Source organism: Conger conger, chromosome 3 (assembly GCF_963514075.1).
Source record: "Conger conger chromosome 3, fConCon1.1, whole genome shotgun sequence".
Taxonomy (NCBI): Eukaryota; Metazoa; Chordata; class Actinopteri; order Anguilliformes; family Congridae; genus Conger; species Conger conger.
In genome coordinates, this window is record NC_083762.1 from 59,359,229 (window position 1) to 59,386,392 (window position 27,164).

Below are 27,164 nucleotides of genomic sequence, written 5' to 3' on the forward strand. Positions count from 1 at the left end.
AACTGGATTGTGCACAAAGTATCTGATTATAACATGCTTGCAGCTGCTTTTATTGTTTTTGTTTTAGGAAATTTTCATTTAATTTTCTTTGGGAAACAATGATTTGAAGATCTTGAACCACAGTTTGGTGATGCAACTGAACTTAGGCCAAGTGTACGGACTGTGAGGGGGGCGGGTGGTGTTGAAATGTACAATCAGACTACCTTATTTTAGCCTCAATTTATTTTCGAATGAAAGTCGTTCTGCAACCATGCAAACTTAATCTTAAAACACGGTGAAAAATTCCACTGCACTAATGCTACCAAATTAAGTATTTAAATGTAAATGGATTTACTCATGTCAATTTGCTGTCAAACAGCAATGTTTCTCCAATTTTAAACACATTCATGGTACTCATGTATTATGCTGAAAAGAAAAACAAATTCACGGCAAGTCCACATGAAGCTTTTTAATCCTTAAAACAAAGTGTGTTCACTCGATGGTGTTATCCATGTGTGAAGAACTGTCGGGAAAGTGTTTGTCTGGTTCCAGGGATTCTCAACTGGAGATGTTTTTGACCATTAAATTGCAGCTTTGTGTTGGGCTAATTATGGGTTATCGGTTTTAAACTCAAGTGTGTGTACATCTGGGAGAAAACGTACCGTGAATCAAATCTGACAAAAATGAATAAATTATGGGGGAAAAAATACACAAACTAGAATACAAGAGGATCAAGTGTGGAAAACTGTTCATTTAAAACGGCGTAAGCAGAAGTACTGGAAAGATCACTGTTCATTACATTCATGGTCAAAGTCCAGTGTTGGTTGCCTGTTAGTCTGCATGCTTTTGTCTCTGTTGTGTACATGCATGTGTGTCTGTTGCAGTGTCTAATTTTTTATGATTTTTTAATATTACGCCTAACCGCCCCCTGACTGGTGATTTGGTTTTTCCGTCCTTTCATTCTCTCTCCTAATGCCGCTTGTCTCACACCCCTTTCAAGTTGGCTGACTCCACTGATGAGGTAACCAATCACTGCCCTTCCTCAATCCCCCCCTCACCTCAACCAACCACCCCCCCCCCCCCCCCATCCCGTTCCACCTCCCACTACACCTTGTGTACCTGAAACTAGGTTACTGACAATTACAACCCTTTACGCTCTGGAACTGCGGTACAGTTTTAGAAAAACCATTGTGGAGAGTTTGAAAAAGTCCCCTTTGCACACATGCAGACATGCACAGGCACTCTCACGCACACACACACTCGCATTTCACTCCCTGTTGCTGATCTGTCCTTTTGTTGTATTTGTGTGTTCACCTGCTTTCGTTGCTTATGGGCTTAAATATAAAGAGCTTTTTGTGGGAAGTTGAGGTTGGTATTTGCTCCTATTCTGCTTTTGCTGGTCCTGTAGAAGTCTTGTGCTTGTAGAGAGTCTCTAGATCATAGGTGGCTACAGTCTGCATCTAGACTTTTTGGAAGAAGAGGTTGCTGTCTAAGAAAGGGCACGCCATCCTGTTAGTATGTACCGTGGAAAACAAACGCACAATTTACATACAGTATGTGTGGCCTTTAATTCTCTCCAGATCTTGTAGCGGGTTAAGCCTTATTTTTAGAAATTGCTAAGCCTGAAAATGTGTGTAAATTAGCTTCTATGTTAAACTAGGTTTGTTGCTAACTGTGCACTGCTCTGAATAAATTTTTTTTTTTTGTTTGGCTATGTTACTTTGGAACCGTAGGCAGTTAACTCCATGGTGACCATGGTAACTAGCTTGTATATGTGTGCAGTGTAAATTGGCTTCTTTGTTAAATTATGTTTGTTGCTAACGGTGTACTGCTTTGAATAAATACACATTTTTGCTGGGTGTATGGTCAGTGTTACTGTAACCAACTCCTCCGCTACCACCACTGCAGACCGCCCTGCTGTCACCGCTGGATGAGGATTCGGGGAGGGCAGGCACGGCCGAGGACAGGAGGCCCGGGGCGGGCGGGGTGCCGGACTTCCCTCCCCCCGCGGGGCGGGAGATCCTGCTGCGCACCTGTGTGCCACGCCCGGCCCCCTACTCCAAGGCCCTCCCCCAGCGGCTGTTCTGCGTGCTCATGAGAGACGACTTCAGACTGGCCGGGGCCTTCTCCTCCGACACCTCCTTCTTCTGAGGGGCCTGCGCGACCGGGGAGGGGTCACAGGGGCTGGAGCTGTCCGAGACCTCAAACCTCACCGGGCGTGTCGCCCCCCTTCTCCCATCCCCCACAGTGTAAGCCAAAAAACATCCCCTCTCAACCCTCCTGGCACTACATCACTATCAACACCTAATGAACCGTCTGCGTACATTTAAACCCGTCCGGATCCAGCCCAATTATTACTCGGAGGGAATTGTCTCGTTATTTTTTTTGTTGGTCTTACTTTTAATTGTATAATTTCTTCCATGTAATCAAGAACCAAAAAAAGAAGGGGGGGACGGCTTAATTATCTGAGAAGCGAGGAACGGAGAGACTGTGCCTGCTCCACAGTGCGATGTTGACGTTCTGTGCTCGTAATTAGCGAAATTTGTACACTTTAAAAATGTAGAGAAAATGGAAATTCACTTCAGAATCTGTGAACTTGTACTGCCACATAACCGAGTACCTGTACAAAAACAGTCCAACTTGTCACATCCCTTATAACAAAAAGGTTATATTTTAACATGCTGAAATACACATCGGATTCTTTTTGTGCCACTAGATTGTCGTTTGTGGCTTTGTGACACGAATGTTGTTTTCTTTAAATGCATTAAGCAGCCACAGTTAAGCCTGTTCTCCATCGAATCTGTGTGCGGTAGTGTATATAATTACCACTTGTATGAGAAGGCCACAATGCATGCTTGTAGACATGGTAACTAGCATATTTTTTAATACATAACAACCCTTGGTTGAAAGTGCAATTATAGAGATTATATATTGTGAAGATGTAGCCTTACCATCAGCAGCAAAGATAAATGTCATGGTTAATGTCGTTAGTACAGTTTCTATGACTATTGATGTAAAGTCTGATTAATGGTTAAATTACTGAGTAATTTTATTGTATATCCTAGAGGAGACAACAGGCATTTCATCTGCGTTGTGTCAGTTGTGGACTCAAAATATGAAAAATATTATTACTGTGGAACTAGCCAAAGTACGCACATGTCAGATGGGTGTATTGGGCTTAAGTGTTGGACAGCTCGTGGTTTGGTAAAATATGAATAAAGTTTTAATGGAAAATTAAAGTATTGCTTTTTTTATTTGACTCCACTGTCTAACTCACAGCATTTGTGCTGCTACTGCACATCTGTGTCCTGACTGAGATAAAATCAAGGTTTTACATTTCAAATGGCCAATATATTATTTTACATTATGTGACTTGAGTCATATTTATGAAATCAGACGAGTAACCAAAATGTACATTTTTCATCTTTGATGGAACACAGCTGTTATGTCTCAGCCGAGATTGAACTTTGTGTGTGTGTATTTGCCTGTGTAAACTGATGTTATGGAAACTGTAAGCCATGTACAGCACTCTGGCTAAGACAGCAAATTCAATTAATATCATTTATTTTTGACATTATATAAAGTTATAGTGCAAATATAGTACCTGAGTGTTTGCATGACTAAGTGAGCATAAATAGTGAGCGCTTTATATTTTTATATTCTTCACTCAACCACGCGATATCCCGTTTATAGCCAATTTGTCCCCCTTTTTGGCAGATTTTATGTCTTGGGTCTCCGTTGCACAATATAATTATTTTATGTTTAACAGATATTATAATACATAAATCTTTTGTCACAGTGAGGTTTTCTGCATAAGAAAACCAACTGCTCACCACCAACTCACCACAGGGTTCAGGTCCCAAAATAAGGGAGCCATTCCCGTCATTGTTTAGGCGTGGTACTGCGGTTAAATACTGTATATATGTTGAGGTCTACCACATCAGAAATCACACAGTACAGTAATATTTTGAAGTCAAGAATTGCACCCTTTCCTCAAAATGTAGCTGAGTTAGAGGGCTGGTATGTTTAGCGAGTTGTACCATTCGTACACCCCAATGCACCTTCCATCTATTTCACTCTGTTTAAGAATAACGGTCATCCCCCACACAGGTTACGGTGGCATAACTATTCTGTGAATCGTGGAGCCGAGGAAAAAAACGGACGAGGGAAAGAAACTAAGGGGTGGAGGCGGAACGATTGTGTGAGGGGGGAGATCGCAGGAGTGCAGTACATGTCCTGGAGCCGTTGATTAAACGGAACACTGAGCTACACGGTGTTCCACTGTCCGGTGCTGGATGATTGGCCACTTGAACCCTGACCACCATAAATCACCTGGAGTCCATGGCACTGATAAAGCGCAGAGTCCTCCGCGTCCGGGTGACGGGACGGAATTACAACTTGAGCCGTAATAGAACTTTCTCTGTGTCTGGCCATCTCGGTAAGTTAGTATCAGTATCTTGTGATGCCAAATACAACAAATGAATCTGAATATACGCTTACGGAGCACTTTATTAGGTAGACCAGTACCAGCTTGTTAATGCAAATATTTAATCAGCCAATCGTGTGGCAGCAACTAAAGGCATAAAAGCATGCGGACATGGTCAAGAGGTTCAGCTGTTTTTCAGACCAAATGTCTGATCGAAGTGTGAATGTGATCGAAGTGACTTTGACCGTGGAATGATTGTTGGTGCTAGACAGGGTGGTTTGAATATCTCAGAAACTGCTGATCTTGTGGGATTGTCATCCACAACAGTCTCTCGAGTTTCTAGAGAATTGTGCGAAAAACTAAAAACATACAGTGAGCGGCACTTCCGGGCAAAAACGCCTTGTTAATGAGAGGTCAGTGGAGAAGGGCCAGAGAGGTCAAAGCTGATAGGAAGGTGACAATAACATAAATAACCATGCATTACAACAGCAATAAATACCTAATAAACTGCTCACTGAGTGTAAGTGCTAGTACAGTATTTGAGTTCTAAGATTAAAAAACTATGTGTAGAAAATGAGTAATTTAAATTAAAGTACCTGAGAAACTTGATAGTTATATACCCAATTCACTCAAGAGCCAATGCTGGTGTGATCACATCCAGGTGCTCCATCCTATTACCTGTTCTTGTTAAAGCCACGGTGATTCGGAGCCTGAAATAACCCCCCCCCCCCCCCCCATTGATTTTATTAATCAAGGCCTGGTATTCCTCCTCTTGTTAATTTAATGAAAAACAATGTGCGATATTGTTCAGCAAGCACTGTGAAATCACTCTTGCTGCTTGTACTCTGTCTGGGAGCTGCTAACGTGTGCTGTAGCATTTCTCTGAAGAGTGTGAGAGAGAGAGAGAGAGAGAGAGCTGTGAAGCGGTTTGATATTCTGAATACCACTTATCACTCAAGTGGGTTTCCATGGTAACTTTAAGCCGCTGCTGGCCTCTGCCTCCCCCCCCCCAGGCCTGCCCGAACTTCAGTTTACCTGTGTGAGAGGCAGACATGCTCACATAGATGGGAGAGATTGATATACAAACTGGCACGCATGCACACATTCAGTTATGCCTCTTAGGAGTAGTGCAGGTGGGAAATGCACTGATAGTAGGGGCCGGCAGCAGGTGCAACTTCACAATCTTCCATGTTGAATAAGCGTAAACATGTTAGAAATAGTATTTATTATTTATATATTTTTCATTTCCCAGAGGAACCAAATGGAAGTTAGCGCTTTTGCGGAGGTGTAAAGCATTGCCCATCTTTGCTTAAGTTTGCGCAACTTAAAATAGCCGCCCGGCCCCACCCTCCCCTCGATAAGCGCATCATACGTAAATCAGATCTGCAGCCGAACTTCAGGGTGGAAGGCTTAAATAAAAAGGGATGACTGAGGATTACATTCTTGAAGCCATGTCAACGGGCATCTCCACTGTAATATACAGGGCATTGTCCCTCTTAAGCCTGTGTGGTTATTTGCAAACACCCTTCGGTGTTTTCACCAGGATTCCCATAATTCAAGCAAGGGTGGGGGGTGCATGCGTGCATTCGCTAGTGTCTGCCTGACACTGTTTCTGTGTTTCTGTCACTTGCCATATGCAGGAGAGTGTATCACTCACCGCTTTGCTTTATCAGAGCCTGGCAGCAGCGCACTCTATTCCGTCTCTAAGGCCCAGGGTTAGCCATCTTCTCTGCTGGAGTGGCCAAATTCTTCTCCTTTTTATACCAGGCCCATAGCTTCATAACTGGATCAAATAATGGGCTAAATTAGGCTTAATTAATTCCCCTGACCACCCCGTCAAATTAATGAGCATACATTTGTTGAGAACTTGAATAGCTGCCTGCTTTCAGAACCTCCAAGAACAGGTCCCTCGTGGACACATTACAGGTATATGCCCTGCACTGTGTGGGTCCACATTGCCTTAATGCACAGTAACATAAATCAGTTTTTTAACAGTGCTGGAGGTAAGCAGGATTGTTTTAGTTGTTTGTGAGATATGATATGCACAAGAAGTTTGGCTCCGATATTGCCAGCTGTGATTTAGTTGAAACGTCAAAGCAGAGTTTGCTACCCCAACCATTTGTAGATGGTGGTGGTTGGTATATGCAAGTCCAAGTAAGCACGTACAGACTACAGCAATTTAATTTAGTAGAAAATTGAAGATGGTACCAGGGCACCCTCCCTAACGTATTCTACTGTTCACAGTCACAAAGTGGCTTGAGTCAGGTGCACAAGTTGGGTGTGTATACGATATTGATAAAGAGGTTGGTTTTGTTTAAGTTTGTATCATTGTGTATATTGTATACAGTCCTCCATTTGCAAGTGGCTGGAGCATACCTGACAAAAAACAGAACCAATGTGGGAATGCATATGGGAGCATTGTTGGATGCTGATTTAACCTGAGTTTTTTTTTTTTTTCCTAGACCCCACCAATTATAAAACATTTGGATGTTGCCATGGTAAAAGAGTATTTGCTAACGAATGGGTACCACGTTCTTCTGAGAACTCCATAAATGAGAAACGGCATGAAATCTCCTTTTTTATTTTGCCTGAGTGAGAGTGAAGAACATTCTGTAAATAATAAAATGCGTTGATGTCTGAAGCCATCTTGGAGACAGATATTCTTGCTGGCCTGCTGAGCCCTCCTCTAGAGAGAAATAAACAGACAGATTGCTGGAGCTTTGTTTTCATGCATTGGCTTTAAATGCTGGTTGGCTGAAGAACAGATAGGACCGTGTAGGTGGGTGCTCTTCCTGCTGAGAGATGCCAAGTCTGCCATAACTGCACCTCCGTGAACTGATATAATTTTGGACATTCTTACGCCGTTATATAACTCTAAAGGAGGACATCCAGTTACTGTCAAGCTGCCCGGAACTGTGTGCGGAGCATTCCTTGCAAGTCTGTGCTGGCCTATTTTCTTTGCGTCCAGGTTTCCTTGAATAGAAGTGCTGTGATTGGTTTAAAAGGTTCTGGAGAATACACAGTGAAAACCCTGATTGGTGCATCGCCTCACGTTTGCAAGTTGTGTGGTGGGAACTGGTGACCATAACCACAGTGGTCGATGATGCACTGGGTTGTCCACTCCAGGGTGTCTTTGATAGGATGTGGATGTGGTTCACCTTCCAGAACAATTCCAAATGGATTATCTAACTGGATAAGGAAACTGCAGTGTCGCAGTTATTTGTCTATGATTGGGAAATTACAATGAATTTCAGGGGTGTACTTTTACAAACGTCTTCGGAGGAGTCTGTGGCTTTGGCCCTGGGAGAGTTATGTAGTATAACTGGTAATGGTTTCTTCATCACTCACATTTTTCTTTTGGCTTTTCCTCTCATCTCCGCAGCAAAAGGCGTTTGAGTAAGAATAAGAAAAGCGTAATGCATCTGGAAAGGCGCCGGAGAGATGGGGGGGGGCGGAAGGAAATAAAAATCCCTAAAGCGGCTCCATAAGACCGAATGTCGGCATTTCAATTTGAGGCAAAGCTGTGTGGCTTTCTTGCCTTTTTAGGCAGAGCTGCCCAGGGGAGAATTCAGCGGCAAAAATCAATCCCCATTTCTCAATTTCTGCTGTACTCCTCTCTCGTAATTAGCCCTGATACACTGGGGAAAAGGGGGGGAGGAGAGTGACCAGGCGAGGGAGCAACTGACCACCGCCCCAGTCAATACTTTCATAACTTGGCAGGTTTCCCACTGGAGATGCTAACCCCCTCTGACACACGGCACTAACCCCAGGCCGCTAATGGTCTGTGCCGACAGGACTCATTATGTCTGTGCAGGCCCGTTAGTCCAGATCCAGTCGCTGATTTGCGAGAGGGTGGGTCTGGTGGACTTTGGCGGAAAATGGCAGCACGCGGGTGTCGGATTGAGGGGGGAAGGGGTGGGGGGATCGATACAGAATGCAAACGCGCCCAGGATTTTTATTTCTTCTGGGTGACATCGAAGGGGCCAAGAAGAATCTGCCCGCCCACACAAACCCCCCCCCACCACTACCACCACCTCCGCCACCTCCTCCTACCTCCCCTCAAATGACCCAGCATCTGTGCGTCCTTGCTGATTACCAGGGGGAGTTCTTCCCACGCAGCTAAGAATCCTTTATCTTGCACAGCACAAAGCGGTGGGTTGTAGGGGGGAGGACTTGGGCGGCTTGCACTGTAGTAACATTGCAGTTGTTGTGGATGGGCTAAAGTAAAACCCTTTTCTTTTGACCGATGATCAGCACAAGATATTTTGATCACTTGATCAAAACTTTATATATTATCTTCAAATCTGTCTCTAATCATAGTCTTTTCCGTACTCCAACCAAACCGAACTACCCTACTTTACCTACCCCTGTACATTATCCACATTCAATATACGGTCTTTATAAGGTATTTATTGTATCTATGTTTTAGACTTAAAGGTACACTAGGTAAGATTTTTGTGTTAAAACATTGTTACAAGACCATTGTAAATCCCTTCCTATTATTGAAAAAGGCTCAGTGACATGTTGACTCACCCTCTGCCTGTGTTTATAGTCCTTAAATTCGGGCTTCAAAGTGTACATTTGTCGGGGCTGTGTATCAAAACATTGTACAGCTGTACAACAATTCAAGCTCATTGGTTGAAAATTGGTTCTAACTGCCGCAGCCAATTGCCGCATTTATTGCTTATTACCCGAGCGAAGACTACATATCTAGTTATGAAACAATACCAGTTCACTATCAGTAGCAACAAGCAAATTAGCTTGTATAGCGAACTGGTATTGTTTTATAACTAGATAAGAAATAGCTATACAGAGTTTCAGTGATCGCTTGTCTGGAGTGCAATTTGGGCAGCTACACATTCCTTTTATCTCTTATGTGTTCAATCATCCGTGTTTAGCTAAACCTTTATTTCTCTCAAACTGTAAGTTACAGTTGCATCTTTTGTGGTAGACTATCATATCTTAGTTATATAGCCAGCTAGTTACATAGCCAAATAACTTGCTTGCTCATAACATAATTGGATAGTTAAAGTTAAAACTTAAAAAAGACCAAAAATCTAAATAGTGTTGTGTAGCACACCAAAGACAAGATTTCATAAAGTCACCTGTTCGGCGAACATTTTCTTTGTAGAACACTACAAAAAGACAACAGGCTCTGTTGCGTTTGTCACTGTCAGCTTTCCAACAGTGCACGAGAACACTGAACTGTATAATAATGCTATATATTACGCGTTATATTCATAGACTGTGGGCACAGTGTTGTGGTTAGAGGTTGTTTGTTGCTGCAATTTCTCTCTTGACCATTAGTCTGAAATTACCTATTGTACTTTTAATAGTCTTCCACTGCTGTAGCCCATCAACTTGAAGGTTTTTGATGTCTTCAGAGATCTTCTGCATACATGGTTATTTGTGTTGCTGTCACCTGGAACCAGTCTGGCCATTTTCCTCTGACTTCTCTAATTAAGGCATTTGTACAAAACCGGACCTCACTGTTTTTTGTTTTTCGCATCATTCTCTGTAAACTCTAAAGACTTTTTGTGAAAATCCCAGGGTGTCAGATACTCAAACCACCCCGCCTGGCACCAACAATCATTCCATTGTCAAAGTTGCTTAGATCGCCTCTTCCCTATTCGGATGTTTGGTCAGAGCAACAACTGTACCTCTTGACCAATACATGCTTTTATGCATTGAGGTCCTTGGACACCTATCTTTATGCCATCCTTCCAAAGATTTTATTGGTATGGAAGTGCCATTTTATGGTTCTTTTTTAGACTTGATAACCCCAAGATTCAGTCAATCCCTGCACTTTCAAACTGTGATCCTTCCTCACCATCCTTGGGGACAACATGCACTTGAGTCCTCTTCCTGGCAATTTGCAAGTATTCCATATGTATTATTGCCCTTACAGTGCTAAGTGGTATGTTTAACCATTTTTGTATCCATTACCAGACTTGTGATGGTCAGTTACCATCTTAGCAGTTCTTTGGCTTTTCCCATGCTGATGGATTTTCCATATTGCTAGTATTTTGGCATCATAACTTTGTAAAGTGATAGGTTTTTTAAGACATGGTCATTATAATGACCATCTGGGTCTTGTTACAACAATAAAGAAAGGAGACCCTGTTGTTGTATATCTGACAGTGTTCCTTTTTCATAAGCATGATTAAAACATGCAAGTAATGGTTTTATTAGGACATCATAGAAAACATGGCACACTTCAAGGTCAGGTCATTTTCCAGTTTTGAAGGAGTTAATTGCTGTTGGTAGTTCATCTTCCATAAGTGGGCCTTCACATGAGTTATGTTGAGCAGGTTGCCACTGGTACAAGTCAATGCAGCTGGTACATTGGTACATCCTAGATTTGTAGAATGTGAGCTCAAACTTGGTCTTCAAGACACAAACCTAATTCACATCTGCGTTATTCTGTTAGGACTTCTGTAAGGGAGATGGGGAATAAAGCTAAGCTTTTTTTCCCCACTCACTTTTCTCATGAGTAAGCCAGAATCTCCAACATCTCTTTTCTGTTTGTGAGCGGGGTCACTGTACATTGGGAGTGTCTGAACAGCTGGTGGGCGTGGAGATGGCAGCAATAGCACAGTCAGCACTCTTGTCTCTGATACCCACACCTGCACTTTTCTGTAGTGCCTGGTTAACCTACACTGGGAGCTCCTGATTATGCTCAGCGAGTGTGCATCATACCCAGCTATGCTCATCTGCAGTGTACCAGGACAGGACAGGTATGGAGAGTACTGGGTACTGGGGAGGGGGAGGAAGCCCCTGTGGAAAACCCATCTTTCCAGAAAGAAAATCTGCTTGCAGTTGAAGGCCTGAGCTTGGGGGAGGGTGGAAGAGAACTAGGCACTAGGAACTAGGAACTAGGCACATTCCTTCGTGTTACTCCACAAATCGGCTTTCCTTCTTCATGGTGTCCTCAGAGATGGTTTATTTCCTGTTTGAAGACCATCAGTCTCCTTTTCTCCCCAACTACAGCACACTTGAACACTTTAGCACAAAATAAACTTTGTTCATAAAGTAACTGTCATTCTGTAAAATGGGACAAATGTACACAAGTGTGTTAACTGAAAGAATTGAGATGGAAAGCTCGTTTTTGTGTCCCTGCATTGAGATCTTTATTAAAAGGAGCCAGTTCCTGATGGGAGGCTGTTGACTCTTGCTCTCCCAGAAGCCCCTTCTGCTCCACATAAGGACCTTCTGGACTGACAGGCCTACCTCAGTTCCCATGGCAACGGCACCAGCCAATGAGACTTTACTTGCCTTCCAGACAGTAGATTAAGCACTCATCCCTGTGAGCTAAATATTCACCGGTTCCAGAAGCGTTTCTTCCTCCTTTTTGGAAAGCAGAGGCTTAGAAAAGCAAACAGTCATCAGTTTGGAGGAGACATCTTTCCTCCGTTGACTTCAAACTTCATATTGAGCTGGGAGACAGAAATTAAAAAGGAAATGTGAAGATTTCACCAAATGACATTCTTATATGTGGCTGTGTATGGACATTGATCTTGTAATTTCTATAATAAGACTGTGATGGCATTGTGCGAGTTACAAATCTCCTTCAGTAACTCCACCCATGCAAGTGCAGGAGGTCTGCTGTGTTTTTAAGTGACACGAGTACTTACTTGGTCCAGCCTACCTCAGTGCGATGTGATTATTTTAGTTTCAGATCCCTGCGTGCACATTTAGTGCCATTTCCAAGAGCAATATTGGATGCACAGAAGTAATGTGTGGGTATCGTAGTCCCCACAGAGCTGTTCGATGCTGTCAGCATCTATAAACCGTGTTCTGTAGCGGTTCTTATTCTGCTGAAGTACACTGGCAGTTCTGCATGGGGACTGGTGTCATGCAGTAATGTGCATTGTGCAATTTCCCTCTCATTATCGCCAACACGGAATACAGAGCTGCCGTCTTTTACAGACTCGGATCTGATCGAAGCCGCAAATGAGCACAGTGGAAAATGTGTACTGTGACCTTAGTGATCAAACCGGAATCCACCATAACCATATTGACGTTATGAGCGAGCCTCTATTTCGCAGCCAAAGCTCCCGCTCTTTTGAGGTTTGAAGAGGGCAGCTTGTTAAATATAACCCAACCTCTCTTTCTTCCAATTACCCTTGATTAGCCTATTGGTCATTGCAGTTGTTAATTCTGGGCTTGTTTTCAGAAGTGTGTGTCTGGGTTGGCAGGTGGGTTAGGCTCTGAAGCGTCTCCCTCTGCTCTCCCTCACACCCCTGTTTCAGGGGAAAATCCTGAATGCAGAATGTATGAATGACAGATGTGACATTGTGATTGCTTGCTTCAAGTTTCTTCAGAGAGAGACGGGATTTCTCATAGAGAATAATGAATTCCACAGTGTAGGTTGAGTGAGGTGCAAAAGAAACATGTGAATGCTCTGTTCCAAGAATATAGTGTGTGTGTGGTGGGGGGTTTGGTATAGGTGTGTGTGTGTGTGTGTGTGTGTATGTGTGTTAATGGGAAGAATGTGTAAATTGATTCTGGAAAAATCTCCCTGGTAGTGATCCCACAGGGGAATACAGAGTGACAGGTTATTCTGTCAGATTCTCACCTTTTAATTGATGCCTTTCATCCGAACAGCAGCTGCTAATTGCAGGTTTGGGGGGTGGGGGGCTGGTGGTGTGTGTGTGTATGTGTGTGTGTGGAGGGACGGTGGGTTTGTTGAACCAGTAGTGCTGATCAGCTGGCTCCTACCCTATGTGACGAATACAATCACCAGGAAATCCGCTCCAGCATACTACTACACTTAAACCTGGTACCTGGTAAAAACTCCCAACTCCACAGAACTAAAGCAACTGTACTGTACCTCCCCAGAATATGAAGTTACAGTGTCTGATAAAATTGTCCTTTTTAACTGCTTCGCTTCAGTATCCATACACATTGGACATTCCTGCCAAGATCTGTGTATAGTTCGAGTTAATTATTTTGAATGTTGTTTCATATGTGAAAAGAAAGTGGGTCACATTGAGTCATTCTTCACATTTTCATGACTTTTCACTGACTTTTTAAAATGTCAAATAAAATTTTCATGTGAAAACAAAACATACAACTTGAAATACCATAGATTACCCTTTTCGCTCTCATTTTATGAATGGGATTAGTTCACATTTTTATAGTTCACATGTCCACGTGTTTGGTGTTCACATGTGGTTTTTGAACACATGATTATTTTTGGTAATGGGAGTCCTGACCACGTATAAGTTGCACATTATCTAAATGTATACATTTTAGCAAAATATGAGATTCAGTCTATCATTAGTCTGTTTAGTCTGTGAAATGTACTATTAATGTAACGCTCTTAGGAAAAGGGATCATAAATTCTGTAGAGTGTAAGGTTTTTTTTAATTTATTTTTTATTTGTTACTGAACTTTGGTTAACCCCCTTCTGGTCATGCCTGTTTTTCTGTTTTGCAATTGATTAATAGGTACTGATCATGCTTGTTTTTTATTGTGACCTTTAATGTGATTGGTTGGACATTTCAGTTTGTTACTTTGCCTCAAACTATGGCTGTGTCTCAGGTCTCAAACTGAGGGCAGTTGCCTTGATCTATCGCTGCCTGATTATTGACTCTGAAGGCAGGAAGAAGTCAAAATAATGTGAGTATGTGATGTGCAATTATGAGCAATTTAGCTGCCCAGTAGCTACATGGAAAGCTCATGGCAGGTTAACCATTGAATACATTATTTGAGTGTGTTACATAGTTTAGGCTAATGTAGTATAACAATATAATTAAGCTCTAATATTGTAAATTCTACAATATTCCGTCTTTCATTGTTGTCACACTGTGCGATAAGATCCAGGAATTCTTTCATGGGGTGACATTGGCTCAGGCAGTAAGAGCAGTTGTCTGACAGTCAGAGGGTTGCTGGTTCAATCCCACCCTGGGTGTGTTGAAGTGTCCCTGAGCTAGACAACTAACCCCCAAAAATTGCTCCTGACGAGCTGGTTGTTGCCTTGCATGGCAGCCAATCACCTTTGGTGTGTGAATGTGTGAATGAGAAGTACAGCTCTTTGGATAAAGGCACTATATGAAAATGCCAACCATTTACCATAATAGCAGAGATTCCGTTTCCGCCTGGAAAAAGTAATTCTAAACATGGTTTCTTTTCTCGCTTTGCTTTTGCATATTAGCTACATTGTTACTGATGGGTGTCTAAACTCTGGCTATTTGTTCGGAATGCAAAATTGTTTTAGAGCAAAAGCAATACCATTTTAACGGTGCGCTTAATAGTACAACTCAGATCTGTTCTGATACCTGGATGGAGAGCTGGCTGATGTTAGCGTTAAGGCTGATCAATTGAATTTCCTATCTTTTGAGGCTTTCAGCAAATGCAAATATTTCACTTAAAACATATTTTTGTCGGATTAATTTTACTATTGAAGGTTACACTTGGAATAGTGACTGAATTAATGAATGTTAAAATAATATTTTTATTATGGTTAGAGTGCTACTATCGTTTACAGTATGTCATGTTTTGTATTACGATGCTCCTATTGGTTGTTTATTAGACATCTGTTGTCTGTGGTCGTAGCAGCTGTCACACTGCACAATTTTGGCCTGAAATAACTGACACTGCCAGTCCTTCGTTGGAGGCAAAACATCATAAATGGGCCGTCTGTTGGTATGTCACACTGAGAGATCCAAGACAGCCGATTTTGGATCACGACAAAATAATTAGTCTGCGATTCGCAAATTTTGTCTGCGACTGCAGAATCGTGGCGAAAATCGCACAGCTTAAGAAAGCAGCATTTTTGCCTTTTGAGATTTAGCCTTTGTCTGGGTCTGGGTTTTTTTAGGTTTTTTTTTTGGTTATTGGTTTCACTGCCTGTGTTTTCTGTTACAGTATGTGCATGTGGGGGCTCAGGATTATATTGTGTTAATATCACTAGGTTTACTTAGTACTGAAGAGTAGCTAGCAGCTCATTTCACCATCTACATTACTGGCCCAGGTCCCTAGATTTGAGTCATAAGGAGTAGTTTGGATGTCCCTGTCTCAGTTTTCTATCCGGGCAAGAATTACATTTATTACTAGTTAAAATTTATTTTCCCATCGAGACACGTGTTACATGAATTTATTAATATTTCAGTTGCAGGTTCAATTCCCAGCTAGGAAACTGCCCTCGAGCAAGGTACTTAACCTGAATTGCTTCAGAAAATATCCAGCTCTATAATGGTTATGCTGTGTAAAAATGCAAAAGATGTCACTCTGGATAAGAGCATCTCCTATAAATGCCTGTAATCACTGGCCTATATGATAATGCAAATTAACACAGAAATACAGGGACACAATCTAATGCTGAGGGATTAGAAATCGCAATTCAGTTGACAAACAGCAAAAGACGGCAATCCAGGTCACATACCAAAAGCACTTCTACCTGACGCAACAACCGGTCAGTTTTATGTATGTAGAAAAACTGTCACTCAAAGTTTCTGACACACTGGCTGTCACTTAAACTCATCTGCCTATTGGTTTTTGCCTGTGGTCAAAGATGGTAGTGGGACAAATTTATCAAATCAACAGGATACAATCAATGGAAGGGTGGGTATGACAAACTGACTGAGGGGAAATGGACATTATTTCCCTCCTTCTCTCTCCATAAGCCTTGGCACCATTTACCATCTATAATCTCATTACAAATTTAAACAAATCCCTTTCACAAATGCCTAAATGCGCGGCCTTGAATTAAACACTGCAGGATTAATATAATCTGACATTCAATTTCATTCTCTCCTACTTTTGTGTTCTGTTTAGCCAAATAATTTGTAGTAACTGTATCTTGGAGTTGAGGAAGTCTCGTTGTAGCAGGTAATGATCTAGACTGTGTATTACCATGCCAATGCACTGCAGACATGGTGGCTGAATGCTCTTAAAAACGACAGGGCTCATTGCTGAACTCTGGTACTGTAACAACATTAGCTTTATGGTACCACTACTATGGTGAAAATTCACAATGAAGGGCTGCCTACCCAACACAGTGCCTGTTCTTGTTCTTTGTTTCTTTTTTCCCTGTTATATAATTAATTTCCTGTGTTACTGTTTCTCTGTGGAAACAAACCCCATATATTATGAAATATAGGACAAATCCACCACTGATGAAGTTGTTTTATTTAACTGCTGCTTCCTAACTTCCTTCCCGACTCCTATCATTAAATGACGCAGTACCTCCGTCTTTCTGAAGTGCTCTCGCCGCCTCTCGCCGCCTCTCGTATCCGAAGCGGAAACATCGCAGGTGTGCAGCAGGGCACGTGTGTTTGCTGTCGTCACCTACCGAGCGTGTGACTGTCAAAGTGAAGCCTTCTGGCTCGAACCTTGATGTGGAAACATTGCGCTCGGCTTCTTCCCGCGAACGCGAGGCGCTAATCAGATGAGGAAGGTGGTGGCGGTGTCGCCTGCGAACCGTGACAGAGATGGCACCTCGGATTTGGGGATGGATCCTGTCAGAGTTCTGGCTGGCAGAGAACTTCAGGTCCTCTCACGGGGGAGACGGTGCTGATCACAGATTCACACGCTGCCTGTCAGAGCAGGGAAGAGTGGAAGTTCTGGGGTGTTGTGAATGGCGGTTTTGGGGCGTTGCGATTGCTGGTATTGGGACACTGTCAATTGTGCTATTGGGATGACTGGCAATATTGGGACATTTACTGCTTCATAATCAGCCTCGTAACTAAACAATAACTAAATTCACTCTTTTTGCGAGTTTGATAGTGCAAGTCGGTGTTCTCTGGTCACACTCTCAACAATAATTTGAAACTGACAGGCTTGCCAGTATTTGTGATTTATGTATTTTGTATTTATTGGGAGTCTGTATCTGGTTGTAGGCGACATCCAGCAGCATCACACTCATGGATTGCTGTTCTGATATTTTAATGGCATATTCCTTGCTGATCTCATTGATCACAGCCGCCAATGTTAATGTATGCACCATCAAAACGCAGTGTTCTTACAATGCCACGCTAACATTGTTCCAATTTCCAATCTGACACATGTAAATAGGCTGGAGAGGGGTGATTGGTTTCTGCCATGAAGAAATGCAGCGCACATGCCATGAATCAGGAGCTAAGAATGAAGGACGTGTTGTTAACACTTTCCGCCACCGACGGGCAGATGTGGAGGTAATCACTGGGGTTTGGCGGATATCCTGTGGGCCACAGATATTGGCTCACTGCAGCTTTCTGCATTAACCTGGAACCCTCTGGAGAAGAAATAAAATGCAAGCTGAAAATAGTCTACTGGTGGCATGTTAGAAGTCACCTGACCAACGTCAGAAAGCACTAAGAGCATTCCGGAAAATGTGAATAACAGCCCCCCCCACCACCCACCCCCCCTTCGGATTGGGAGGTTTTGTTTCACCTATGCCACTTGGCTTGCTTTCTTTTCAGAAAGCAGATGGTATTCAGGATGAAGACCTTTACAATATGGGTTTATTGGGAGCAGTGGGGTTGGGGGCGGGGGTTTCAGGGTCAGGGTGTTAATTGCAGTTTCATAAAGCTGCTGCTTGGATGAATTCCCTGCTGAGAAGTAAGAGGTTGGCTGTTGTGGAATGCTGATTTTCTTGAGCTGTCGGTTATTTTTTCAGACAGTTGGTCCTGCCATTTTGGCTCTTGTGTAGTACAGTTTTCTATTATTGTACTATTACTTGTTATAGTTTCAATGAAGGATTATGGTTTATAAACTGTTAATAATCTTTATCATTTAACCTTTTAAAAAGTGTGTAATAACAAAGGGTCCTAAAAGCTTCTTTTTGAAATGATGTGTTCAGAAACGGAAAATAAGTATTAATTACTGGTAAGTATTAATTACTGGTAAACAACAGCTAAGAACCTGACTTATTGGTCCACAGCAATGTAGATTTTTATTTATAAAATAAATTAGCTTTGTGAATGTTTAATATTCTTTCTTTTATTGGTCTGTCCTTTTTGTAGAACAATAAAAAGCTCATTTAAATGGGCTGTAGAAATATATAGTATATTTCAGGATATTTTAAATCTTTGTGGCTGCAGAGGGAACTAAGGAAACTGGCAATATCCTCTGGAAGATAATGATCCTTAACCACCCCAGTAAGTGGAATAGTGATGATGTCTTCTTTTATTAGTAGTGACAGCATTATACCACAGCTTAACTCCACAGGAGTACACACACACAAGTACCCCCACCAACCCACCCACACACACCCACACACATGCATGTCCTAGTAAAATAAGAGCTTCTGCAGAGACACAGGGTAATATTGGTACTTCAGAAAGTATGCAGACCACTTTTTACACACTTTTTGGATAAAATTGCTGAATGCTCTTCAAGGTGTGATTGTGTTCGACCATGGGCAGACAGACCTGGTGCCCAGAGTATACCCCTGAACTGCACCCTTGGACGACCAAAGACTTGAATATGGGAAAAACATAGAAAACAAGGAAAATATCCAGTGAGTGTGATCCCTGGTAGTAGGACAGGAATACCAACTTGCTTGTACGTCGACCAGATCACCCCCACAATCCAATAAGATTGCTTACCGGCTAAAAGAGGGTTACCTGGTAGCACTGCGTTATTGTAGACCTGACTGCTCCAGTCTGATCTGTTGACCAATGTACACATCAAGCACATTCACCAAGTATGGGCGGATCCCATGTTGACCCTTATTTGAAATCGATGGAATAGAATGGAATGCCCTGTTTACCCCAACATACAGTACATGGATGCAGTCTTCATAACTAACTATATAAAGTTGCCTTTATCCAGCCTGTTTTTGGGTTAACTCAAAATATTCTTTTCATGAAAAAAATGGAGAAGAGGTTACTGCTTAATGCCAAAATGAAAATGTAACCGAACTAGAGGTACAGGAGAAAGGTAGGTGTCTTAAACCACACCAAGGTGCAAAAAGAAGGCAGAAGGAATGTTTCTTTGCAAAAGGAAACAGCTGTGGTGTCTGGACCATTGTAGAAACCTGTGCCATCTTATACAGTCCTGATAGGGGGCATCTGTAGACGATGTTGAGCCAGAGAAGCCCCCCTCCCAAACCCAGGTGAGCAGTGCTTGCAGTACAACCACCAGTGTGGGGGCTTGGGGGCCTTTGAACAGGAAGCTGACTGGAAGCAAGCCACCAGGACTGCTTACAAAGCTGTGTGACAAAGGCTAGGGGCTGACCTGTCCGCCTACTGACGCAGATGGTGTACATGGCCTTAGGCAAGAGGATATAACCCTAGGGACAGCGCTCTGCTAGCTGCTACCAGACAGAATATGCCACCCTCTTACTCATTTTAAATCACTTTTTTAAGTGAATAAGCAAAACTCACCGCCTTATACAGGACACTGGTGGAATTGTCATTTTGCATTTTGGCATTTTGTGGAGATTTGTCGAAACCAATACGCTTGAGTAGCAAAAGGGAGAAAAATGTGTGTGCCGGTGCATTTTTTATTTTTTTTGAGTAATTATTACCTAGAAGAAATATCTTGTGTCAGAGGTGTTCAGGTATAGAGAATTCATCCACACAGAATTCTCACAGTATTCAGCATCATTAGAGAGCTGCAGTTACAGCACTTACCATTTCCCAAAATCTCACATTCAGGATTCAGGACTACATGGAATTAGACAAACTGTGTATTTTTGTTTGTTGTTGAGTATGAGGATACATCCTAAACAAAGGACCTTTGGGTGATATGAGAGGGGTGGGCACACACACAGGCTCCTGGCCTGTACTGAGTCAACAACACTTAATTTGTTATGACTGTTTGTGGCTGTCTTAGTATGAGAGATGGCCACATTTAAGAAATGTGGCTGTTCTTTCAGTAAATTCACTGAAACTTTATGAACTTAACTGAAGCACAATAGTAATGTACAAATAGTTTTTTCAGTGATTTTAGAACAGAAATGTCCACCTATTCTGTACTAGCCCTATAAAAGTGTCAATATCTCAAAAATGATTTACTGCACACGGTTGAAGACTTAAATTAAAGAACAGGCGTGTAACACTCATAAATTTGAGACAGAACAAATTTATGTTAGAGCATGTACATTCAGTGTGCACAAAATACACAAGTAAAGAATTACAAAATTTAATGAAATAATTCTAGAAGAATTAAATAATTAATTTAGCACTCAATATCTAAATTTCAAAGTCAAGGACCAACCCATATCTACTTTATATTTGTGTACAAACTGCAAGTAAACTTGTGTACAAAATATGGTTTTCCCAAAACTGCACCCAGATGTCCGCAAGTGTCCCCAAATCTCTCCAAATACAAAACATCTGCATATATTTTGGTCCAGACACATGAATGATCAGAAAAGCTTATTTTTATGTTAAAACAGATTTTTTTTGACGTAGTGAAATTGTATCAAGGAGCAAGGAATTGTTTTACCAGTTAAACTGGGTGTGAGAGCCACATTTTGGAATCTTGCCAGTATACCAGGCAACTTCACACCAGTATGCAATAAGTCGGAAAATCACCCCCTACTGGCCCTCCAACAACACTTCCAGCAACAACTGAGCTTTCTCTGGAGGTTTCCCATCCAAGTGCTACCTCAGCCAAAGCCTACTTAACTGCAGCCATTCTGCTATTCGGTAGGATCAGGGTAGAACAGACTGTTAGAATATAGTTATTCAGAATCATACAAAGAGCATGCAGCTCTGTTCCTTAAATCATGGTCCTCAAGGTCTGAGAACTGCTGGTTTTCTACCCTCCCTTTACCTGGGAGTCAGGAGTGATGACAGTCTGGCCAATCAGCAGCAGTAGTAGTTCAGTTAATTACCTGGGAAGAAAGAAAACCAGGGCCGCATTTGGATTTGGGGGCCAGATTTGAGGATCCCTGGCATAGAGTGAAGCACACAGTTTCTGCTGTAACACATGGCATAGAGTAACGCACAATAGCACACAAATGACACGTCATCCATTTGGCTGTTTGATGATACACTCAGAGTTTTAATTAAAGACACAACAGCTGGGCTGTGTGTGGAAAATTAAACTGGCAACCTAGTTACAAGCCCAGCTTAAGTCACTCTACCATGCTGCCACAACACTGTGCTGCCACCAGAACAGCTATGTTTGGTAGTATAAATACAGATTTAACAGGAAGAAACCATCTGAATTGTTATACAGTACATATCCAGAGATGCCATCTTTGTGCTTGTGACTGTACTTTGCAAAATATCAGCCCAAAAATTAGGCAGTATTTTTTACAATGAAAGTCAAATAGGTAATGCATCACTTTCGAAATACAGAGATGCTGCTAAGATATCGTTATAGAAATGATTTGTGCACCAATTATATTTTATACAGACAGGGACTGTGGGAAGATATGAAGAGAGTAATTTCCTGTTCAAAGTTTAATAAAAAAAAAAAAATTCCACAAAGACAGGCACGCATACACACTGATTGACACACACGGTAAGCAATTCTCATATTTGCCATATTTAAGGTTTGCAGCTGTGTCGATAAAATGCATTTCATAACGTCGTCTATGATTCTAGGAATTTTGCAACGGTTGGCTAGAATTCTCTGTGCTGTTTCAGAGTTCGGTCATTGCAAAACTGTGATCCATATGGATTATTTCTCACAGACTTTTGCTGTTCCCTTTACGGTCATTTCTGCACACACACAAACTTTCTGTGGACTTCACGAGAAGGTAGACGCTGCCTCTTTATTTGGATCTTAGAAAGAATGCTAATTGTCTTTTCTCACTGAAACCCGTTTCCTAAAGGGCAGCCTCTTATAGATTTTCTGAAATGTCATCTGATTTTCAGGTCCTATGCTGCAGCACAGGCCTCTTGGCAACCTGAAATGACTTGAGCCGGCTCAATTTAACATTAATTTTACCTCCAACACAAGAGAGACTTGAATGAATGAATTCTGTAATATCATATCTTAATCCTACTGTTAAAACTGTGAAAGCAGTTTCTCTCAACTGGGCTAATTTTCATAGGTATTAAGTGGCAGCAGTGGCAAGGCTCAGAGGATACCTGGGATCTCTGTAGGCTACTGCACAGCCTTTCTGCAGGAAGAAGGCACATTTCATGTAGCTGATGCAGGCAGGCTGCAGGTACCTTACTGACCAGAGGTGGTGCTATTGTGCAGTAATTGTGAAGTAAAATGCCCCTCCCTAAATGGCAGGCATTTATATAGCGCCTTTATCCAAAGCGCTGTACAATTGATGCTTCTCCATTCACCCATTCATACACACACACACACCAACAGCGATCGGCTACCATGTAAGGCACCGACCAGCTCATCAGGAGCATTTGGGGGTTAGGTGTCTTGCTCAGGGACACTTCGACACAGCCCGGGCGGGGGATCGAACCGGCAACCTTCCGACTGCCAGACGACTGCTCTTACTGCCTGAGCCATGTCGCCCCTCTGTGGGCAAACGCCATGGCTGACCACAGCTAACCCAGCTGGACTCCTGGCCATAGTCAGCATTCTCGCAATGCTGACTAGGAACTAGCGTGGGTCTGTTGGGATTGTGCATTACTGCACTGAATGCTTTAATGTCCTGGACATTTTGTTGTTATTTTGGCTTAATTTCCATGCCGAATAACTACATTTCTGAAGGTTCTGCTCACAATTTTTGTAGTAAAATATGAGCTCAAAATAAATGTTGTTATTCTGCTGCCAATCTTTATATACTTCACTAAAAAGAGACAGAGCAGGGTGGCTCATCCTTTCACGGTGCTGGTTGCACTTTCTGGGGTCCCTGCCAGTACAGGGTGCTACATGAGTGGGTGCCTGGGAGGGATCTCAATCAGCAGGTTGTCCTAATCTCGCCCTGCACCAGCCACAGTCAGAGATGCATCCACAGTCTGCTGGCACAAGCTGCACGTTTAAGTCCTCTGACTCAGTGGTCTGTGTGCTTAGCTGGTTAACTTCTGAGTGAAAAGCAGCAGAGGTTTGAAATATTTCCACAAAGTCTGTGTGCCTTTCTGAGCTCTTCCAAACTGACAGTGAAGGTTGCAGTGATGAAAGTGAACACATAAACTGGACCTTCTAACCTGACAAGAAAGACTGAAACATTTATGCATTTTTCCTGCATCATTTAAAAATTGTATTTTTGTGTTGCCAATATTTATATTCCTTAATTTTTGCCAAATGTATTTGGAAAATAAGTATTAATATTGAATTCATAATTGGACCATATGGAAATGTCAGCAGAATTTTTATTCATTTATTTTGTGCAGATGAGCTCATCCTTCGACACAGTATCCCCATCATCTCATTTGTGATGGATTCTTTTTTCATTTTTGCCCAGGCAAATTGTTATATCTTTACTGGGCTATGAAAGGCGGAATGTTCCATTTCTGAGACATTAAAAATCAATTTTAGTCTCTGAATAGGCGTGCTTATTTTTAATAATGTATTGCAGCAGTTTGTGTATTTGTGTATGAATCTCAGTAATAGCTAGGAAATTGCTCAGCACTCATTGTTATTATAAATATGACAGTATCATATCTTGTATGTAGTGATGTCTGAGCATGACTCCTGTTTATTTCTAGGATTAAATGGCATAACATTCCAGTCAAGCGTGATATGGAGCATACTTTTGTTAACTGACAGGGAGGACTGGAGCACTTGTCTTTGTGACGTTATCATTCCTATAATATATCTCAAAGCTCTCCAAAAAAATAAATGAAATCTCCTGAATTAATTTCTTTGTTTTTCACACTAAAACTACAGAACCTTCTAAAATATCAATTAGTTTGTGTTTATATTTATGTTACTGGGCCCAGATGATAACTAAAGACTATACAACTTCTCTATGTAGGCCTAGTTTCCCTGGCCCTGATTCTTGGAACTTGATTAGTGCTGTTCTGCATATAATGATATGCAACAATGCTGAACAATAGGTTATAGAAAAGGCAAAAAGAAAACAAGCAATACATTTTTTATTGATTCATAATGTTGTGATAAGAGGACGGCGAGAAATCGTATTTATGGGGCATACTTTAAAACAGGAACCATCTTAATGAAACTGGTACTGGAGCATTTCTATTTCTACTACCTTTTTCAGTCATTAAAATGCAAGGAGATAAAAGAAAATTACATTGGGATTTATTTTACATTATTCATTATTACGGTAGTCCTAATCCAAGGTGACTTCACATTGCCACATATGGCTGCTGCATATTCCTTTTCATATATACAAACCTTTTGACAATTTCAGGACAATTTCCAGTTGGAAATGAACCCATAGAATGTCATGAATGCACTGTGTGAAAGAGCAAGAGCAAGAGCGTATGACCTGTGCGACCTCACTCCACCCCAGAGAATGTACCTTTGAATTTGCGCCACGACTGGAACTCTTGGAATTTGCCATGATACCAATCGAATACCTCTGACAAGGCCAGCAAGTCAAATTGACAGAATTTATTCGAACATGAAATACACCCCAAGGAAACAGAAACATGAGTATGAAGAATTAATGATGCAATTATGTGCTTTTTTCTATCACTGCAGGCACATTAGTCTGCTCACGTATATGCAACAAATGGTCCTGTGATGCGCCATTATGTTATTACCAGTGATATCTCATTTTCTCTGTGGCTAGAGACGGGATAGTCTTATTCGTGTAGCCTACAGTAATCTTATGTCAGAACCGCAAATTTAACCTCCTAGCTATAAGGCTAGCCATTTTGCACAATGATTCCAGAAAACATAACGTCAAGTTCTTACAGATGTCACAGCAACACTATGAAAATGATATGCTTTTGCCGGTTAACAAGTTAATAAGATGCCATTGGGAACCAAGAGGCCTAAGTGTGAATTTCCAGGCAGTTGCAAGGCTGTTCTAAGACAGGAGGATGTAGTCATGGGTGAATTTTCCAGAATCTGGCTGTGATGGATGGAGAAACAGGTAATCGTGTAAAGACAGGAGCTGATCTCCCTGCGCCTTCGCCCGAATTGAAAGGCATCCGTGCTCCCACGAGAAGGAAAAGTTGCATTCTCAGAGTCTTATTAGACGGCTTCAGAGAGCTGACAAAGTGACAGAGAACTCTGAAACTTTGGCTGAAGGATATTCATCAGTTTTTTAAAGGGAAAAAAAAAACACACCTCTGAGACTGAGATACGCTGAGGCAGCGCCGCTTTCTCACTTGCAGGTAAAAATAATGCGATGGCAACCCTGTCGCTACGGTGATAAGCCATGTCCAAACCTATGTGGCTCAATTTTCTCAGTAGTCCTGAAATACATTATGTGTCCAGGAGAAGGACGTATTGGCTCTACCCTCAAGTCGGTCCACAGTGGCAGATGTTCCCAAACTTCCCAACTTCGAAACTTGTAACTTGCTGTGGTCTCGTAGCTATCAATGATATATAATTAACGAAAGCCTACATCTGGTTATTTTCCCTTCATGAGCAGGTCAAAGCAAGAACAGTGGAGGAACGCATGCATAAGATTCCAGGTACGATCACAGAGAATGGTATGCTTTTCCACCAATTGTGTTGCTTTCTTTAGTGCCCATTTATAAAAGTTGTAAAATCCATCATTCAAATATAGCAATTATAGCCCCTGAAAAAATATTACCACCTCATATTCACAATGATAGCTGAGAGGCATTCATTTAAACAAGGTGAAAGGGTAAGGGTTATTTTAGCATACTCAGCTCTGACGTTTCTAAATGAATGTTATTGCTGCAAGCACAAGTGAGTAGGTTATCTTTACTTAAATGTTATTGGTTATGTTTTCTAATTTTGGTATTTGTCAGGAACAGGAAGTCAGAAATGCTGAGAATGAAAGTAACGTTATAAGCATTAAAATTTCTAGTGCACTTAATATGTTCAAGTCTTGCCACCACCATAAAGTAATTGTTTATACTCAGATACAATATAAAACCTGACCAATACACAACAAATCATTCCAGGCAATACATATATAAAACAATGCATTTAGTTAAAGATTATTAAGCAATTTTAGCTTTCAGAACACCTGTAATTTTTGTAATTCATACAGAGGAACTGAACTAAATGGAGCCCTGCTACTCTCCTTATAGTAATTACCTCCTTTCATTTCCTGGGTTTGAATTCATGTGAAATTATGGCCTGCCTATGGCCGTCAGTCATTCTATTGTTACCTTGTCAACCACATTGAAGATGGACTATTTCCAAAGACAAATCACATCAAAGGAATTAAAATTAGGCCTGTGAATGATGAAATATTTTTTAGAAAAATATAGAATGGAATAAATAAAACATTCATCTTAAGGTATAATTTTGTAAAGATGGAAATTTTCTGTTCAATGGCAAGATAATTGATGCTCCGGCTTGCTCATCCAGTGGGGGTGGGGGGTGGGCACATTAATGCCTGTTTATTTAGTCCACATGCTCTGGAATGATAGGGATCGTTAGAGGCGGCATTTTTATGATGTTATTGCTAGTGGGCATCATGAGAATTCAAGACACTAAAAATAACGGCCTACAGTCCTGATTTTCCATCCACGTTCATACATTTCATCATATTTTTCACCACTACCTGTTTTTAATATATATGCATCACAGGATATTGATACTGCAGTGTTATGGTATGAAAACTACTAAGCTAGCTGTCTAAAGTGAAGGTATTTTATTGCCCAATACTGGTGAATGAGTGATGTCTGCACTTGTGAATTGAATTTGAATTTGTGCCTCAATTTCAGTCACACATATTTTAGACATACTGTTAATTTCTGTTTGCACAACCATCTCACTCCTATGTGGTGCTGTTGTTCTTATTGTTACTGTGGCAATGAGCAAGTTGGAGTTGATTTGGAGGCCA

At 41.6% G+C, this 27,164-nt stretch overlaps 1 protein-coding gene across 2 annotated transcripts in view; it reads left to right on the top strand.

Annotated features, from left to right (window-relative positions):
• The window catches only part of rab3gap1 (RAB3 GTPase activating protein subunit 1), a 32,908-nt gene extending 29,690 nt beyond the window's left edge, over positions 1-3,218 (top strand). The window contains exons 24-25 of one of the 2 annotated variants that reach the window (XM_061236179.1): positions 980-1,000; positions 1,888-3,218. In XM_061236179.1, coding sequence (XP_061092163.1) covers positions 980-1,000; positions 1,888-2,130 — 264 coding nt within the window. In that variant the 3' untranslated portion in view covers positions 2,131-3,218. The remainder of the gene's footprint in view (positions 1-979; positions 1,001-1,887) is intronic. The other variant, XM_061236180.1, reaches the window with a different exon arrangement.
• The last annotated feature ends 23,946 nt before the right edge of the window (positions 3,219-27,164 follow it).